Raw genomic sequence first — 19,882 nt, 5'->3', positions numbered from 1 at the left:
GGTTATAGAGTTGTGGTTCTGTGGTTATAGAGTTGTGGTTCTGTGGTTATAGAGTTGTGGTTATAGAGTTGTGGTTCTGTGGTTATAGAGTTGTGGTTCTGTGGTTATAGAGTTGTGGTTCTGTGGTTATAGAGTTGTGATTATGTGGGTTAACAGTTGTAGTTCTGTGGTTAAACAGTCGTGGTTATAAAGTTGTTGTAACAGTTTGGAAAGCTTAGCCAACCCTTCTCCTGATAATGATTACTTACTGGGAGATTTTGCTCCAGCCATACTATTAACACACGTGCTTGTACAAAGCATGGTCCTGGTGAGCAGCTGATTGGTTGAATAACTTGTGTTAGAGCAGGGCTAGAGTTAAAGCCTGCACGCCGCTACCAGCAGATGGCCCTGTTGGACAGCTGATTTCAGAGTCCGTTTTCAGAACACACACACACACACACACACACACACACACACACACACACACACAGATAATGTTTCTACTCTCCATCAGTATTGTAACGCTGACAGACAGATGGAGGATGATTGGTAGATAATTGAGAAATGAGCATGAACATTTCCATCATCATACCTGTGTGTGAGCGTGTTCTCCCTTCAATAACCCACAAATATCACTACAACTGCTTCTAATGCAATACAATTAGCTAAATATCAACAGACGGAAATTGCATTTCAAATGCCATGGGTGTCAATCACACGATCACAGTGTCTGAACACTGTTACGCTTCTGAAGACCATCTCCCACAATGCACGTGTGTTTGTCGAAGGTATTTGATGTCCAAACGCTGGACTAAATGTTCTTTATGTTTTTTTTCCGAGTCTCTGTCTTCCGTATGAAGGGATGGCGGTTTGGATCCTCAGATACTTTTAACCGTTTTCAGTCCTAACACACCTGACCAATGTAGAATCATGGTGTAGAATACAATGTAATCACCCCCGTTCCAGATTATAAACTTAAATAGTTTTCCTGCTTTCTCCAACTTTCTCAATTTTCCAAACATTAGTGATTTAGATATTATTATTTTTTTTTTTAATTATGCGGAATGATCGAGACATGCCTTCCCAAATAAGGACTGAATTTGACAAAATTCAATAAGAAGGCCTTGTTTGTTTAGTTTTTTTGTTTGCCCCACCAAGATTTACATGCTAAAATCACCACTATTTACCGGTATTCACAGATGTCATCAGTAGGAGTCAGTATAATTCTCATTTATCAGAAGGTATAACTGTAATGGTTTTTGGTAACCTGCAAAAAACGTGCCGACTTTTCATGCTGCTAAACATTTCGTGGAGGCAATTCATGAAGCGGATAAAAAATGAAAAAAAGATTGGGTTTCGATGTCTTGCCAAGGCTGCACTGCAGCATCTACTCACAGCCACTATCCCACTACTGGACAGTACGCGGGATTTGACCTGCTTCGTTTCCGACCTGGGCTGGTACACCCCTCCTTAGACAACCTGGTGGTCTCGGGCTCCCCCAAGAACACCATATCGATACCGAACTTAGCACGGACACCCGTTCGACATAGCATGCTGCAGCTCAGAGCTCCTCAGCTCACTCGATCCACCAACCTCAGCCTCCCAGTGACTTGGATTACAGGCACGCGCCACCGCAAGAAACTCAGCTGCAGGTAGAGGTGATCAATGTAGGAGTCTGTGATGTAAATTGGAACCACTAAGAAGTGCTGCTGACGAAGGTTGTAACAAATATGCTTCACCATACATTGAATACAGTAAAAAAAACACATACCTGTGACTGACAATCAGTCTGACATATCATTTTTTATAAAATGTATTCAAAAACAGTTTCAGAAAAAACGGTTTTCTAATGAAGGTGTTTAACGACTAGCTGATTGATTTTGCAAATACGGGCACTTTTTGGATGTTAAATGTTTTTGAAAAATCTTGAAAGTGCTTTTTATCTATCTGAATATATTATTCACTCTGTCTGGAAACATGATCTAATAGTGGCTGAGAGCACACTATTTAAGATTATAAAGATTTTTATTGGTTTCCCCAAATACCTGAGGGGAAATGTCATTACCACCAGGTCATAAAATTTGCTCTTTTAGTTGAAAAGCTTTGATTGGACTGATCATGTCAACATCATACTTTCAAAATCTTAGCTAGCAGTCACCATCATGAATCAAGTCGAAAATCTACGGGCAAATCCTTTTCAATCCTTGTCATATGAAGAGAAATTAAGAAGAGAAATGACAGATTAAACATATCGGTGCTCATCGGCCATTGGACATAAACATTACACAACAAGATAGAAACGGCAAACTCAACAATGAGTGGTTTGGAAGGAAGTGAGCACAGCAGAACAACGTGAGTCTACAAATGTATTGTATGCTGCTGCATAAATGATGGAATATTACAGGGAGATATGTATACTGTAGTTTAGAGACTAATAACGTTACTAAGTGTATGTTGTGTAGTAAGCTGATAGTAGCCCATGTGCATCACGCTAATAATTTGGTCCCTTTTCCCCTCTTAATTAGCCTATAGCCTGTTTTAGAGATATGTAGTCATTGAATATTGTAAGAGCTTTCATTGTCTGCTCATATGCCCCCCATTATTTATCCTACGGTTCCGACTTGGTGTACAGGGAGAATACTGTAAGAACGCCAAATGTTCTGAATTCTGGCGCTGTACATTTCAAAAGTGCTGAACAAATAGTTATATTGACAACGTCCGTCCTAGCTCGCTCATGATTGGTTTAATCGAAATTACGGATTGACTCTGATCCGCTCACCGTTCCCTTGTGCCATAGTTTGTACATCTCAATTGTCAGTAGAAACCACATTTGTTAAAGCAAGTCAGCCATATCAGCTATGTTTTTTTTTAAAGGCAGTAAATGAGGCTGAATTAACTGTTTCGCTGCCAGACGAGGCTCCATTGATAGCCAGGTGTAGCAGTGGTAAGGTGTTGGGACTGCTGTTGGGACTCTGCTGTTGGTACAGCTTTATGTAGGCCCTAACAGTTTGTGGGCACTCTTTGTTACCGTTATAGTGCAATTAAAGTATTGTTTAGTGTTTTGTTGTGTAGTGGCTTTGCTGGCATGGATATTATTTATAGTTTTTTTTGTTTGCCCCACCAAGATTTACATGCTAAAATCACCACTGTTTACCGGTATTCACAGATGTCATCAGTAGGAGTCAGTATAATTCCCATTTATCAGAAGGTATAACTGTAATGGTTTTTGGTAACCTGCAAAAAACGTGCCGACTTTTCATGCTGCTAAACATTTCGTGGAGGCAATTCATGAAGCGGATAAATTTTTTTAAAAAGATTGGGTTTTGATGTCTTGCCAAGGCTGCACTGCAGCATCTACTCACAGGCACTATCCCACTACTGGACAGTACGGGGGATTTGACCTGCTTCGTTTCCGACCTGGGCCGGTACACCCCTCCTTAGACAACCTGGTGGTCTCGGGCTCCCCCAAGAACACCATATCGATACCGAACTTAGCACGGACACCCGTTCGACATAGCATGCTGCAGCTCAGAGCTCCTCAGCTCACTCGATCCACCAACCTCAGCCTCCCAGTGACTTGGATTACAGGCACGCGCCACCGCACACGGCAAGAGACTCAGCTGCAGGTAGAGGTGATAAATGTAGGAGTCTGTGATGTAAATTGGAATCACTAAGAAGTGCTGCTGACGAAGGTTGTAACAAATATGCTTCACCATACATTGAATACAGTAAAAAAAACACATACCTGTGACTGACAATCAGTCTGACATATCATTTTTTATAAAATGTATTCAAAAACAGTTTCAGAAAAAACGGTTTTCTAATGAAGGTGTTTAACGACTAGCTGATTGATTTTGCAAATACGGGCACTTTTTGGATGTTAAATGTTTTTGAAAAATCTTGAAAGTGCTTTTTATCTATCTGAATATATTATTCACTCTGTCTGGAAACATGATCTAATAGTGGCTGAGAGCACACTATTTAAGATTATAAAGATTTTTATTGGTTTCCCCAAATACCTGAGGGGAAATGTCATTACCACCAGGTCATAAAATTTGCTGTTTTAGTTGAAAAGCTTTGATTGGACTGATCATGTCAACATCATACTTTCAAAATCTTAGCTAGCAGTCATCATCAGGAATCATGTCGAAAATCTACGGGCAAATCCTTTTCAATCCTTGTCATATGAAGAGAAATTAAGAAGAGAAATGACAGATTAAACATATCGGTGCTCATCGGCCATTGGACATAAACATTACACAACAAGATAGAAACGGCAAACTCAACAATGAGTGGTTTGGAAGGAAGTGAGCACAGCAGAACAACGTGAGTCTCCAAATGTATTGTATGCTGCTGCATAAATGATGGAATATTACAGGGAGATATGTATACTGTAGCTTAGAGACTAATAACGTTACTAAGTGTATGTTGTGTAGTAAGCTGATAGTAGCCCATGTGCATCACGCTAATAATTTGGTCCCTTTTCCCCTCTTAATTAGCCTATAGCCTGTTTTAGAGATATGTAGTCATTGAATATTGTAAGAGCTTTCATTGTCTGCTCATATGCCCCCCATTATTTATCCTACGGTTCCGACTTGGTGTACAGGGAGAATACTGTAAGAACGCCAAATGTTCTGAATTCTGGCGCTGTACATTTCGAAAGTGCTGAACAAATAGTTATATTGACAACGTCCGTCCTAGCTCGCTCATGATTGGTTTAATCGAAATTACGGATTGCCTCTGATCCGCTCGTCGTTCCCTTGTGCCATAGTTTGTACATCTCAATTGTCAGTAGAAACCACATTTGTTAAAGCAAGTCAGCCATATCAGCTATGTTTTTTTAAAAAGGCAGTAAATGAGGCTGAATTAACTGTTTCGCTGCCAGACGAGGCTCCATTGATAGCCAGGTGTAGCAGTGGTAAGGTGTTGGGACTCTGCTGTTGGTACAGCTTTATGTAGGCCCTAACAGTTTGTGGGCACTGTTTGTTACCGTTATAGTGCAATTAAAGTATTGTTTAGTGTTTTGTTGTGTAGTGGCTTTGCCTCCATAGATATTGTTTATAGTTTTTTTTGTTTGCCCCACCAAGATTTACATGCTAAAATCCCCACTGTTTACCGGTATTCACAGATGTCATCAGTAGGAGTCAGTATAATTCTCATTTATCAGAAGGTATAACTGTAATGGTTTTTGGTAACCTGCAAAAAACGTGCCGACTTTTCATGCTGCTAAACATTTCGTGGAGGCAAATCATGAAGCGGATAAAAAATGAAAAAAAGATTGGGTTTCGATGTCTTGCCAAGGCTGCACTGCAGCATCTACTCACAGGCACTATCCCACTACTGGACAGTACGGGGGATTTGACCTGCTTCGTTTCCGACCTGGGCCGGTACACCCCTCCTTAGACAACCTGGTGGTCTCGGGCTCCCCCAAGAACACCATATCGATACCGAACTTAGCACGGACACCCGTTCGACATAGCATGCTGCAGCTCAGAGATCCTCAGCTCACTCGATCCACCAACCTCAGCCTCCCAGTGACTTGGATTACAGGCACGCGCCACCGCACACGGCAAGTAAATCAGCTGCAGGTAGAGGTGATAAATGTAGGAGTCTGTGATGTAAATTGGAATCACTAAGAAGTGCTGCTGACTAGGTTGTAACAAATATGCTTCACCATACATTGAATACAGTAAAAAAAACACATACCTGTGACTGACAATCAGTCTGACATATTATTTTTTATAAATTGTATTAAAAAACATTTTCAGAAATTCTATAAAATGCTTTAAATAAATCATTGTGCTCATTTGATAATCTGACAACAAAAATAATGTGTGATAAAGAAAACACCCCAAAATAGTGATAAACAAAACCAAAAACGTTCTCTATGCTGACTTCATTCACAATGGATATCAAAGAATAACGTATGGTATCATTCACACCTCAACAGAGCTTGATGAACAAGATCATTATTTAAAGAGACTATTTATGACTTCATTCCATGACAATTTACAGAAATGGTGAACTGAATATGTGAGAGCAGTTAGTTGTATGATCCAATTGGCCTATGTATTGTTCAAGCATCCGTAATGTTTAGGTCTATCCAGTCCTTTAGGTTCTGTGAACATTGAAGGAGCGGGATCTAGGGGTGCTAGGAACCTAAATGGAACTGGGGTGCGTTCAGTTCGATTAAATGTTTGCTACATTACGTGACGGTTTGTACTAAATTACACATTTCCCCAAATTGTTGTTCAACGTTGTGGTTTGGGTGTGATGGCGGCTACTCTGATAGCGTACCCCAAACTACAAACCAACCCCTCTCTGTTCTTCAAATGGTTGTTCAGAAGAGCACCATTTCTGTTTAATTGCACACTGCACATCATTTTTTTCGTACTGAACGCAGCCCTGGGACAATACCTGTGACACACCCCTCTGGTGGTTGTAGAGCCTTGGTTGGGCGGTTCCTCCTGGTTTTATAAACAGTGACCATGGAAACCACGATGGTCCGTGTCGCAAAGTGTATGATGCGTCTGATGGGAAGCTCAATTACACAGTGTTACCTGCTACGTGCTGTAATTAAATAAATAAAAAAATGCTGAACTTGAAGTTAGTAAAGCCAAGATGGGTGCTTAGCCATAAAGAATGAAGTCCACTGTCTTTTAGGTTTAAGAGATGAACTCAGTGTTTGAGATATTACTGCAATGACAATCCAAGCCCCGTTCCCCCATAGCATCTAACAGCCTACCCATCTAGAGAAAAGCAGTGGTGATCAGTAACTCCATCAGAAGACTATTATGTTTGTCCAAAGCCATGTCCTGTCTCTGTGTGTTCTGTGTGTGGACTAATACCTCATGTCTCTATATAGCACCGTGATATCCTCTAAGTAGAGTCAAACATGTAACCTCCTCTTTCAGTATAAACCACACAAATCAAATCATATATAGACACATTTCGATGGCTTCAGATCATTTGTATTCTAGGACGTTTCTTGACGGAGGGGGCCATGTCTTTCTATGTGATGTACAGTGGCTTGCGAAAGTATTCACCCTTGGCATTTTTCCTATTTTGTTCCCTTACAACCTGGAATTAAAATCGATTTGGGGGGGGGGTTGTATCATTTGATTTACACAACATGCCTAGCAATTTGAAGATGCAAAATATTTTTTATTGTGAATCAAACAAGAAATAAGACAAAAAAACTGTAAACTTGAGTGTGCATAACTATTCACCCCCCCAAAGTCAATATTTTGCAGAGCCACCTTTTGCAGCAATTACAGATGCAAGTCTCTTGGGGTATGTCTCTATAAGCTTGTCACATCTAGCCACTGGGATTTTTTGCCCATTCTTCAAGGCAAAACTGCTCGAGCTCCTTCAGGTTGGAAGGGTTCCGCTGTTGTACAGAAATCTTTAAGTCATACCACAGATTCTCAATTGGATTGAGGTCTGGTCTTTGACAAGGCCATTCCATGACATTTAAATGTTTCCCCTTAAACCACTCGAGTCTTGCTTTAGCAGTATTCTTAGGGTCATTGTCCTGCTGGAAGGTGAACCTCCGTCCCAGTGTCAAATCTCTGGAAAACTGAAATAGTTTTCCCTCAAGAATTTCCCTGTATTTAGCGCCATCCATCATTCCTTCAATTCTAACCAGTTTCCCAGTCCCTGCCGATGAAAAACATCCCCACAGCATGCTGCCACCACCATGCTTCACTCTGGGGATGGTATTCTCGGGGTGATGGGAGGTGTTGGGTTTGCGCCAGACATAGCGTTTTCCTTGATGGACAAAAAGCTAAATTTTTGTCTCATCTGACCAGAGTACCTTCTTCCATATGTTTAGGGAGTCTCCCACATGCCTTTTGGCGAACACCAAACGTGTTTGCTTATTTTTTTTCTTTAAGCAATGGATTTTTTCTTGCCACTCTTCCCTAAAGCCCAGCTCTGTGGAATGTACGGCTTAAAGTGGTCCTATAGACAGATTCTTTGCAGCTCCTTAAGGGTTTTGGTCTCTTAGTTGCCTCTCTGATTAATTCCCTCCTTGCCTGGTCCGTGAGTTTTGGTGGGCAGCCCTCTCTTGGCAGGTTGTTGTGGTGCCATATTCTTTCAGTTTTTTAATAATGGATTTAATGGTTCTCCGTGGGATGTTCAAAGTTTCGGATATTTTTTATAACCTTTTAACGTGAAGGCATGAGAGATTCTGATGCATTTGGATAATATTCATACGGTTAGAGCATGAAGAGATAATCTGGCAGCCCTGTTTTGAGCCATTTGGAGCTTTTTTATATCTGTCTTTGCTGCAGATTACCATATAACTGGACAGTACTCTAAGTGTGATAGGACCAAGGATTGACCATATAACTGGACATTACTCTAAGTGTGATAGGACCAGGGACTCCATTGTCCTGAGTCTGCACAACTCTGCCAGGACCTAGGATCAAGGGAGATACTAAAGTGTTTTAGTACTATATCTCTTGACACAATGATGAAAATAATCATGGCCTCCAAACCCTCAAGCTGCATACTGGACCCTATTCCAACTAAACTACTGAAAGAGCTGCTTCCTGTGCTTGGCCCTCCTATGTTGAACATAATAAACGGCTCTCTATCCACCGGATGTGTACCAAGCTCACTAAAAGTGGCAGTAATAAAGCCTCTCTTGAAAAAGCCGAATCTTGACCCAGAAATTATAAAAAACTATCGGCCTATATCGAATCTTCCATTCCTCTCAAAAATTTTAGAAAAAGCTGTTGCACAGCAACTCACTGCCTTCCTGAAGACAAACAATGTATACGAAACGCTTCAGTCTGGTTTTAAACCCCATCATAGCACTGAGACTGCACTTGTGAAGGTGGTAAATGACCTTTTAATGACGTCAGACCGAGGCTCTGCATCTGCCCTCGTGCTCCTAGATCTTAGTGCCGCTTTTGATACCATCGATCACCACATTCTTTTGGAGAGATTGGAAACCCAAATTGGTCTACATGGACAAGTTCTGGCCTGGTTTAGATCTTATCTGTCGGAAAGATATCAGTTTGTCTCTGTGAATGGTTTGTCCTCTGACAAATCAATTGTAAATTTCGGTGTTCCTCAAGGTTCCGTTTTAGGACCACTATTGTTTTCACTATATATTTTACCTCTTGGGGATGTCATTCAAAAACATAATGTTAAATTTCACTGCTATGCGGACGACACACAGCTGTACATTTCAATGAAACATGGTGAAGCCCCGAAATTCCCTCGCTAGAAGCCTGTGTTTCAGACATAAAGAAGTGGATGGCTGCAAACTTTCTACTTTTAAACTCGGACAAAACAGAGATGCTTGTTCTAGGTCCCAAGAAACAAAGAGATCTTCTGTTGAATCTGACAATTAATCTGGATGGTTGTACAGTCGTCTCAAATAAAACTGTGAAGGACCTCGGCGTTACTCTGGACCCTGATCTCTCCTTTGAAGAACATATCAAGACTGTTTCAAGGACAGCTTTTTTCCATCTACGTAACATTGCAAAAATCAGAAACTTTCTGTCCAAAAGTGACGCAGAAAAATTAATCCATGCTTTTGTTACTTCTAGGCTGGACTACTGCAATGCTCTACTTTCCAGCTACCCGGATAAAGCACTAAACAAACTTCAGTTAGTGCTAAATACGGCTGCTAGAATCCTGACTAGAACCAAAAAATGTGATCATATTACTCCAGTGCTAGCCTCCCTACACTTGCTTCCTGTTAAGACAAGGGCTGATTTCAAGGTTTTACTGCTAACCTACAAAGCATTACATGGGCTTGCTCCTACCTATCTTTCCGATTTGGTCCTGCCGTACATACCTACACGTACGCTACGGCCACAAGATGCAGGCCTCCTAATTGTCCCTAGAATTTCTAAGCAAACGGCTGGAGGTAGGGCTTTCTCCTATAGAGCTCCATTTTTATGGAATGGTCTGCCTACCCATGTGAGAGACGCAGACTCAGTCTCAACCTTTAAGTCTTTACTGAAGACTTATCTCTTCAGTAGGTCCTATGATTAAGTATAGTCTGGCCCAAGAGTGTGAAGGTGAACGGAAAGGCTGGAGCAACGAACTGCCCTTGCTGTCTCTGCCTTGCCGGTTCCCCTCTTTCCACTGGGATTCTCTGCCTCTAACCCTATTACAGGGGCTGAGTCACTGGCTTACTGGTATTCTTCCATGCCGTCCATGGGAGGGGTGCGTCACTTGAGTGGGTTGAGTCACTGACGTGGTCTTCCTGTTTGGGTTGGCGCCCCCCCCTTGGGTTGTGCCATGGCGGAGATCTTTGTGGGCTATACTCGGCCTTGTCCTAGGACGGTAAGTTGGTGGCTGTAGACATCCCTCTAGTGGTGTGGGGGCTGTGCTTTGGCAAAGTGGGTGGGGTTATATCCTGCCTGTTCGGATGGGGCCACAGTGTCTTCTGATCTCTCCTGTCTCAGCCTCCAGTATTTATGCTGCAGTAGTTTATGTGTCGGGGGGCTAGGGTCAGTCTGTTACATCTGGAGTATTTCTCTTGTCTTATCCGGTGTCCTGTGTGAATTTAAATATGCTCTCTCTAATTCTCTCTTTCTGTCTTTCTCTCCGAGGACCTGAGCCCTAGGACCATGCCTCAGGACTACCTGGCATGATGACTCCTTGCTGTCCCCAGTCCACCTGGCCGTGCTGCTGCTCCAGTTTCAACTGTTCTGCCCTCGGCTATGGCACCCTGACCTGTTCACCGGATGTGCTTGTTGCACCCTCGACAACTACTATGATTATTATTATTTGACCATGCTAGTCATTTATGAACATTTTAACATCTTGACCATGTTCTGTTATAATATCCACCCGGCACAGCCAGAAGAGGACTGGCCACCCCTCATAGCCTGGTTCCTCTCTAGGTTTCTTCCTAGGTTTTTGCCTTTCTAGGGAGTTTTTCCTAGGGAGTTTTTCCTAGCCACCGTGCTTCTTTCACATGCATTGCTTGCTGTTTGGGGTTTTAGGCTGGGTTTCTGTACAGCACTTTGAGATATCAGCTGATGTACGAAGGGCTATATAAATAAATTTGATTTGATTTTGATTTGGATTGACCATATAACTGGACAGTACTCTAAGTGTGATAGGACCAGGGATTGACCATATAACTGGATAGTACACTTAAGTGTGATAGAACCAGGGATTCAATCACCTGAATCAGTGTGCTAGATGTTACGTACTCTGTTCTCTAGTTGCGCCGTTATTTCTAATATTCTCTAGGTGTTCTGTGATTGGCTCAGTGTTCTGTCACTCATGGGGACACTATGTCACTGCAAAATCTACGGGGAGAGCTCAAAAATTCAAGCCTCTTGGGTGCTGCCACAGAGTTACATTAGAAGTGCCCATCCAAGAAGGCTCAAGGTCATTGGCCACAGATAAAATTACGTCAAATCTCGTTATATCTACAGTAGCTTTGATTGGACTGAACATGTCAACATCCTACTTTCAAAATCTTAGCTAGTAGTGCTGAAATGTTTTATTGACAACGTCCACCCTAGCTCACTTATTAATGTCTTAATCGAAATTACAGATTGCCTCTGATCCGCGCGTCGGCAACTTATGCCATAGTTGTACATCTCAATTGTTAGTAGAAACCACATTTGTTTAAGCACGTCAGCCATATCAGCTATGTTTTTGAGGCTGAATGACCTGTTTCGCTGCCAGATCAGGCTCTACTGATAGACGAGGCTCCATTGATAGCCAGGTGTAGCAGTGGTAAGGTGTTGGGACTGCTGTATGTCGGCCCTAACAGTTTGTAGACACCGTTTGTCACCGTTAAAGTGCAATTAATGTATTGTTTAGTGTTTTGTGTAGTGGCTTTGCTGACATGCATCTATAAAAACAGATTTTTTTGCCACATCAAGATTTAAAGTTGAAGTCGGAAGGTTACATACACTTGGTTATTATTCAAATGTATTGTTAACAAACTATAGTTTTGGCAAGTCGGTTAGGACATCTACTTTGTGCAAGACACAAGTCATTTTTCCAATAGTTGTTTACAGATAGATTATTTCACTTATAATTAATTTTATCACAATTCCAGTGGGTCAGAAGTTTACACACCAGCTGTGTGTACTAAGTTGACTGTGCCATTAAACAGCTTGGAAAATTCCAGAAAATGATGTCATGGCTTTAGAAGCTTCTAATAGGCTAATTGACATACTTTTAGTCAATTGGAGGTGTACCTGTGGATGTATTTCAAGGCCTACCTTCAAACTCAGTGCCTCTTTGCTTAACATCATGAGAAAATCTAAATAAATCAGCCAAGACCTCAGAAAAAAATGGTATACCTCCACAAGTCTGGTTCATCCTTGGGAGCAATTTCCAAACGCCTGAAGGTACCGCGTTCATCTGTACAAACAACAGTACGCAAGTATAAACACCATGGGACCACGCAGCCGTCATATCGCTCAGGAAGGAGACGCGTTCTGTCTCCTAGAGATGAACGTACTTTGGTGCGAAAAGTGCAAATCAATCCCAGAACAACAGCAAAGGACCTTGTGAAGATGCTGGAGGAAACGGGTACAAAAGTATCTATATCCACAGTAAAGCTAGCCCTATATCGACATAACCTGAAAGGCCACTCAGCAAGGAAGAGGCCACTGCTCCAAAACCGCCATAAAAAAGCCAGACTACGGTTTGCAACTGCACATGGGGACAAAGATCGTACTTTTTGGAGAAATGTCCTCTGGTCTGGTGAAACAAAAATAGAACTGTTTGGCCATAATGACCATCGTTATGTTTGGAAGAAAAACGGGGAGGCTTGCAAGCCTAAGAACACCATACCAACCAGGGGTGGCAGCATCATGTTGTGGGGGTGCTTTGCTGCAGGAGGGACTGGTGCACTTCACAAAATAGATGGCATCATGAGGTAGGAAAATTATGTGGAGATATTGAAGCAACATCTCAAGACATCAGTCAGGAAGTTAAAGCTTTGTCGCAAATGGGTCTTCCAAATGGACAATGTCCCCAAGCATACTTCCAAAGTTGTGGCAAAATGGCTTAAGGACAACAAAGTCAAGGTATTGGAGTGGCCATCACAAAGCCCTGACCTCAATTTGTGGGCAGAACTGAAAAAGCACGTGCAAGCAAGGAGCCCTACAAACCTGACTCAGTTACACCAGCTCTGTCAGGAGGAATGGGCCAAAATTCACCCAACGTATTGTGGGAAGCTTGTGGAAGGCTACCTGAAACGTTTGACTCAAGTTAAACAATTTAAAGGCAATGCTACCAAATACTAATTTAGTGAATGTAAACTTCTGACCCACTGGGAATGTGATGAAAGAAATAAAAGCTGAAATAAATCATTCTCTCTACTATTATTCTGACATTTCACATTCTTAAAATATAGTAGTGATCCTAACTGACCTAAAACAGGGAATTTTTACTAGGATTAAATATCAAGAATTGTGAAAAACAGAGTCTAAATGTATTTGGCTAAGGTGTATGTAAACTTCCGACTTCAACTGTACATGCTAAAATCAGCACTACTCATACATAGGCCTAAATATTTATGATACTGGTTTTTCATCCTTGCCTTTTAATCAGAGACTGATTCAGACCTGGGAAACCAGCTGTGTGTCTCTGACCAATCAATGGCCTTAATAAATTAATCAATTATAGTAATTGGTTAATTGAGAGAACTGAAAAGCAGCAGGACTGTGGTTCGAGAGGAGTAGAGCTGTGTATTCTACCAACTTGATGTACTATAATGGGTCACTGCTTACTATTTTAATGTCTAGTGTAAAGTCTTGAGGTTATACCATGAATATATTATGTGGTTGACGCGTGTGTAAGTTGTTATCTGTGCGTCCATACTTGTGTCTGCGTGCGTGTGTGTTTGTGTGTATCTTTGGGAACTTCTGTTGAAATACTGTACATTCTCAACGTTTATTGATCCAGGTTCGTCTCACTGAGAACTATAAATCTCTTTCCATCCACACCTGACCAGGTATTGATCCAGGTTCATCTCACTGAAAACTATGAATCGCTTTCCATCCACACCTGACCAGGTATTGATCCAGGTTCGTCTCACTGAGAACTATGAATCTCTTTCCATCCACACCTGACCAGGTATTGATCCAGGTTCATCTCACTGAGAACTATGAATCTCTTTCCATCCACACCTGACCAGGTATTGATCCAGGTTCATCTCACTGAGAACTATGAATCTCTTTCCATCCACACCTGACCAGGTATTGATCCAGGTTCATCTCACTGAGAACTATGAATCTCTTTCCATCCACACCTGACCTTTTTATATTCCATACAATTCCCTCCAAAACCATAAACAGACAAAAAGCCAGGACAGAAAACGAGAACATTAAATAGCCTTTCTGCTAAATGTGGCATATGTACAGTGGCAAGAAAAATTATGTGAACCATTTGGAATTACCTGGATTTCTGCATAAATTTGTCATAACATTTCATCTGATCATCATCTAAGTCACAACAATAGACAAACAGTCTGCTTAAACTAATAACACACAAACAATGATACGTTTTCATGTCTTTATTGAACACACCGTGTAAACATTCACAGTGCAGGGTGGGAAGTATGTGAACCCTTGGATTTAATAACTGGTTGATCCTCCTTTGGCAGCAATAACCTCATCCAAACATTTTCTGTATTTGTGAATCAGACCTGCACAACGGTCAGGAGGAATTTTGTACCATTCCTCTTTACAAAACTGTTTCAGTTCAGCAATATTCTTGGGATGTCTGGTGTGAACCACTCTCTTGAGGTCATGTCACAGCATCTCAATTGGGTTGAGGTCAGGACTCTGACTGGGCCACTCCAGAAGGTGTATTTTCTTCTGTTGAATCCATTCTGTTGTTGATTTACTTCTGTGTTTTGGGTCGTTGTCCTGTTGCATCAACCCAACTTCTGTTGAGCTTCGATTGGTGGACAGATAGCCTAACATTCTCCTGCAAAATGTCTTGATAAACTTGGGAATTCCTTTTTCCGTCGATGATAGCAAGCTGTCCAGGCCCTGAGGCAGCAAAGCAGCCCCAAACCATGATGCTCCCTCCACCATACTTTACAGTGAGGATGATGTTTTGATGTTGGTGTGCTGTGCCTTTTTTTCTCCACACATAGTGTTGTGTGTTCCTTCCAAACAACTCAACTGTAGTTTAATCTGTCCACAGAATATTTTGCCAGTAGCGCTGTGGAACATCCAGGTGCACTTTAGTAAACTTCAGACGTGCAGCAATGTTTTTTTTGGACAGCAGTGGCTTCTTCCGTGGTGTCCTCCCATGAACACCATTCTTGTTTAGTGTTTTACGTATTGTAGACTCGTCAACAGAGATGTTAGCATGTTCCAGAGATTTCTGTAAGTCTTTAGCTGACACTCCAGGATTCTTCTTAACCTCATTGAGCATTCTGCTCTGTGCTCTTGCAGTCATCTTTGCAGGATGGCCACTCCTAGGGAGAATAGCAACAGCGCTGAACTTTCTCCATTTATAGACAATTTGTCTTACCGTGGACTGATGAACATCATGGCTTTTAGAGATACTTTTATAACCCTTTCCAGCTTAATGCAAGTCAACAATTCTTAATATTATGTCTTCTGAGATCTCTTTTGTTCAAGGCACATCAGGCAATGCTCCTTGTGAATAGCAAACAAAACATGTTTGAGTGGTTTTTATAGGGCAGGGCAGCTCTAACCAACATCTCTAATTTCGTCTCATTGATTGGACTCCAGGTTAGCTGACTCTTGACTCCAATAAGCTTTAGGAGAAGTCATTAACCTAGTGGTTCACATACTTTTTCCAACCTTCACTGTGAAAGTTTAAATGATGTATTCAATATAGACAAGAAAAATACAATTATTTGCGTGTTATTAGTTTAAGCACACAGTGTTTGTCTACTGTTGTGACTTAAACAAAGATCAGATCAAATTTGATGACCAATTTATGCAGAAATCCAGGTAATTCCAAGGGGTTCTCATACTTTTTCTTGTCACTGTAGATACTGTATATTGCATCATATAGTGTTTACAAACAAATGTACATCAAATACAGAATAAATATACTCTCATGAGCAGACAGTGACTTGTTGTTCTTTTCTTGTAGAGAGGGACTACTTTTCTACGAGGAGTGCTCGTTTTCTTCTGCGCTGCGGCGGCCAAAGTCCATCCACCCGGTGTAGTCTCGGTTTTTTATCAGGTGATTAGCACTGAGACCACTGGCTCTGCTGTTCACTGTTGAGTTCCCACTGATGTAACCTAGAGGGAGGGAGGGAGCAGGGAGGGAGGAGGGGAGGAGGGGAGGGGGGAGAGCGAAAGAGGGAGAGCTATAACACCGGTTTTTATCTTTTACTGGTGTGATGGTAATATAGGACGAGGCTGACACTGGAAAAATCTGACCGTGGTGGTTTGACTGGCGTGTGATGGTAATATCCATGGTGTTAGTGTCACTGTGGAGCTTTTATCACTCCCCTCACTACCTCTCTCACACACACACACACACACACACACACACACACACACAGTCAGTCAGTGTAGGAGGTGTAACTGTCAAGCATGTTACATCTAGTCCTCTCACATGCTCCCTTTGAGCCAAGGCACTTCACAGGCCTCAGAAGTATCTCTCTCTCTCTCTCTGTGTGTGTGTGTGTGTGTGTGTGTGTGTGTGTGTGTGTGTGTGTGTGTGTGTGTGTGTGTGTGTGTGTGTGTGTGTGTGTGTGTGTGTGTGTGTGTGTGTGTGTGTCAGAGGCCAGTGTTCTAAGCCCAACCCTCCGTCTGGTTATAGAATTAATAACAGCTTTTACTAATGAGGTTCAGAGGCACAATTACACCACTCCCTCTCTCTCTCCATCTCTTTCAATGACCCGTCTTTATCTCTCCCTCTCTCTCTCCATCTCTTTCAATGACCCGTCTTTATCTCTCCCTCTCTCTCTCCATCTCTTTCAATGACCCGTCTTTATCTCTCCCTCTCTCTCTCCATCTCTTTCAATGACCCCTCTTTATCTCTCCCTCTCTCTCTCCATCTCTTTCAATGACCCGTCTTTATCTCTCCCTCTCTCTCTCCATCTCTTTCAATGACCCGTCTTTATCTCTCCCTCTCTCTCCATCTCTTTCAATGACCCGTCTTTATCTCTCCCTCTCTCTCTCCATCTCTTTCAATGACCCGTCTTTATCTCTCTCTCTCTTTTGTGCTCCAGCTCTTTATCTGACCCTTCACCCTCTTTCTTTCTCCCCCCCCGTGTCTCTGTCTCATTTACAAAGTAGAGGTATTTACATAATAACAGACTATATGTATAGCTTGTTATGATTTCATGGTACAAAGTGTAAACAGGAACTTTTGAAACATTAAAGTTGGAATCTCTGGCTTGTTGAGTTTGACACTTGAACTCAGCACATGAATATTTATCTCACATGGAAGTGGTTGATGTTAAAGGACTTTGAGTCTTGTAGAGCTTGAGTGATATTTATCTCACATGGAAGTGGTTGATGTTAAAGGACTTTGAGTCTTGTAGAGCTTGAGTGTAACGGCACCTCTTATAGAGTACATCTCTAATACTAACTTCAGTAAAGTAAAATAAAGTTATTGCCGGCTACTTTTTGTAATCCAATTCAAGAACATGCTATCTGAGAGCACCATAAGATCATCTTTAAACTGTCTGTCTTCAGTAGCCCCATGCTACTGTCTGTCTGTTTTCTGTCTGTTCTCTGTCTGTTCTCTGTCTGTTCTCTGTCTGTTCTCTGTCTGTTCTCTGTCTGTTCTCTGTCTGTTCTCTGTCTGTTCTCTGTCTGTTTTCTGTCTGTTCTCTGTCTGTTCTCTGTCTGTTCTCTGTCTGTTCTCTGTCTGTTCTCTGTCTGTTCTCTGTCTGTATGTGTGTCTATAGAGATACTATCACTGACAAAGCAGATACATTTAAGAAGATAGAAGGAAAGATCAGAAAAGATATACACACTCACACATGTACAAACTACAGGTTTCTTTTCACAACCACCAGCCATCTGGATCAACAACTCACTCTCGCTGTCATAGCAACCAGAGAAATAGAGACAGGTTCTAAAGGGACTTCAACTCACTCTCGCTGTCATAGCAACCAGAGAAATAGAGACAGGTTCTAAAGGGACTTCAACTCACTCTCGCTGTCATAGCAACCAGAGAAATAGAGACAGGTTCTAAAGGGACTTCAACTCACTCTCGCTGTCATAGCAACCAGAGAAATAGAGACAGGTTCTAAAGGGACTTCAACTCACTCTCGCTGTCATAGCAACCAGAGAAATAGAGACAGGTTCTAAAGGGACTTCAACTCACTCTCGCTGTCATAGCAACCAGAGAAATAGAGGCAGGTTCTAAAGGGACTTCAACTCACTCTCGCTGTCATAGCAACCAGAGAAATAGAGACAGGTTCTAAAGGGACTTCAACTCACTCTCGCTGTCATAGCAACCAGAGAAATAGAGACAGGTTCTAAAGGGACTTCAACTCACTCTCGCTGTCATAGCAACCAGAGAAATAGAGACAGGTTCTAAAGGGACTTCAACTCACTCTCGCTGTCATAGCAACCAGAGAAATAGAGACAGGTTCTAAAGGGACTTCAACTCACTCTCGCTGTCATAGCAACCAGAGAAATAGAGACAGGTTCTAAAGGGACTTCAACTCACTCTCGCTGTCATAGCAACCAGAGAAATAGAGACAGGTTCTAAAGGGACTTCAGAAAATATTATCTTGAAGAGAACAATGTGAGCTCTTTCATCTCTCTCTACACACTCACACACTCACACTCTCGTCTTAGGTCTCTCTTTATGTAGTGTTGTGTTGTCTCTCTTGTCATGATGTGTGTTTTGTCCTATATTTTTATTGGACAAAATTGTATTATTAATATTTTTATTTTGAATCCCAGGCCCCGTCCCCGCAGAAGGCCTTTTGCCTTTTGGTAGGCCATCATTGACATGCCTAGTTATATAAAAGGTAAAATATTTTTCATAAAAAAAATTTAAACTCACCTTTCTGTGAGGAGATGAGTCTAGCCAACAGTTCACTGAGTTTGGCTCTGGAGTCTCTGCCTTCTCCCATATATGGGTTGGTATTGACCAAAGGAGAGGAGTGAGTATGTCTGAGGCATGGCTCGGAGAGGAAGTGGGCTTTGGTTTCGAGATGTGCTATGAAAAGGAAATACAAACCACCTTGTTAGCATTTGTAAACTGTCTTGGGTTGTTTTGATGAAACTAAATGACATAAAGAAATAATGATAATATCATGAATTAAATCTTTTATTGCTATAGCGTATTTCTAGAGCCCATGGATTGCCATAAAAAAGCGTAAACATTCATATCATCAGGGTACCGGTTTCAACAAAAACGTATCCATCGTTTCTTTGTACCGGGAAAGCTAAATCAAGCGCAGCTCAGGTATTTTAACGTACTTGATAGAAATGTATTCAACATCCGGATGTGGTACCGCTCCCTGTTCTTACCTTCAGAGGGAGGGGGCCGGGCAGGGCTGCTCTCTTGGAGGGGGGGAGAGAAGTGGGGGCGTCCCGAACAGCTAGTGCACAGGACCACCAGCAGAACAAACACACACAACCCTGCAGTCATCTAGGGGAGAGAGGGGAAGAGAGAGTGGGGAAGAGAGAGAGAGAGGGGGAGAGAGAGAGGGGGAGAGAGGGAGAGAAGGGAAGAGGGAGAGAGAGAGGGAGAGATGGGGAGAGAGAAGGGAAGAGAGAGGGAGAGAAGGGGAGAGAGGGGAAGAGAGAGCGGGGAAGAGAAAGAGGGGGAGAGAGAGAGAGGGGGAGAGAGAGAGGGGGAGAGAGGGAGAGAAGGGGAGAGAGGGGAAGAGAGAGAGGGGGAAGAGGAGAGAGACAGGGGGGAGAGAGAAGGGGGGAGAGAGGGGAGAGGAATGGGAGGAGAGTGAAGACAGAGAGAGCGAGAGAGGGGAAGA

At 42.2% G+C, this 19,882-nt stretch overlaps 1 protein-coding gene and 1 long non-coding RNA gene across 2 annotated transcripts; both read right to left on the bottom strand.

Annotated features, from left to right (window-relative positions):
• Window positions 1-13,856: 13,856 nt before the first annotated feature.
• LOC115185806 (uncharacterized) lies at window positions 13,857-14,409 on the bottom strand. The gene is made up of 2 exons (XR_003875402.1): window positions 14,234-14,409; window positions 13,857-14,172 (listed from the first exon to the last, which is right to left on the bottom strand). It is a non-coding gene; the product is annotated as an uncharacterized LOC115185806 (long non-coding RNA).
• A 1,405-nt stretch (window positions 14,410-15,814) lies between these two features.
• LOC115185800 (cholecystokinin-like) lies at window positions 15,815-19,539 on the bottom strand. The gene is made up of 3 exons (XM_029745809.1): window positions 19,419-19,539; window positions 18,949-19,104; window positions 15,815-16,214 (listed from the first exon to the last, which is right to left on the bottom strand). The coding sequence occupies exons 1-3, from the start codon at window positions 19,537-19,539 to the stop codon at window positions 16,078-16,080; spliced, it is 414 nt and encodes a 137-aa protein (XP_029601669.1). The 3' UTR covers window positions 15,815-16,077.
• Between the last annotated feature and the right edge of the window lie 343 nt (window positions 19,540-19,882).

The sequence above is a fragment of the Salmo trutta genome, unplaced genomic scaffold (genome assembly GCF_901001165.1).
Source record: "Salmo trutta unplaced genomic scaffold, fSalTru1.1, whole genome shotgun sequence".
NCBI lineage: Eukaryota > Metazoa > Chordata > Actinopteri > Salmoniformes > Salmonidae > Salmo > Salmo trutta.
Note: the sequence above shows the minus strand (reverse complement) of the source record. Positions and strands in the feature narration are given on the sequence as shown.

What these genes read in the sequence shown, in the direction of transcription:
- LOC115185800 (XM_029745809.1), bottom strand. Translation starts at nt 19,539, where the DNA reads ATGACTGCAGGGTTGTGTGTGTTTGTTCTGCTGGTGGTCCTGTGCACT. An exon ending in CCGGCCCCCTCCCTCTGAAG is followed by an intron (nt 19,105 to 19,418) that starts GTAAGAACAGGG and finishes TCCTTTTCATAG; the next exon opens with CACATCTCGAAACCAAAGCC. An exon ending in ACTCATCTCCTCACAGAAAG is followed by an intron (nt 16,215 to 18,948) that starts GTGAGTTTAAAT and finishes CCCTCCCTCTAG; the next exon opens with GTTACATCAGTGGGAACTCA.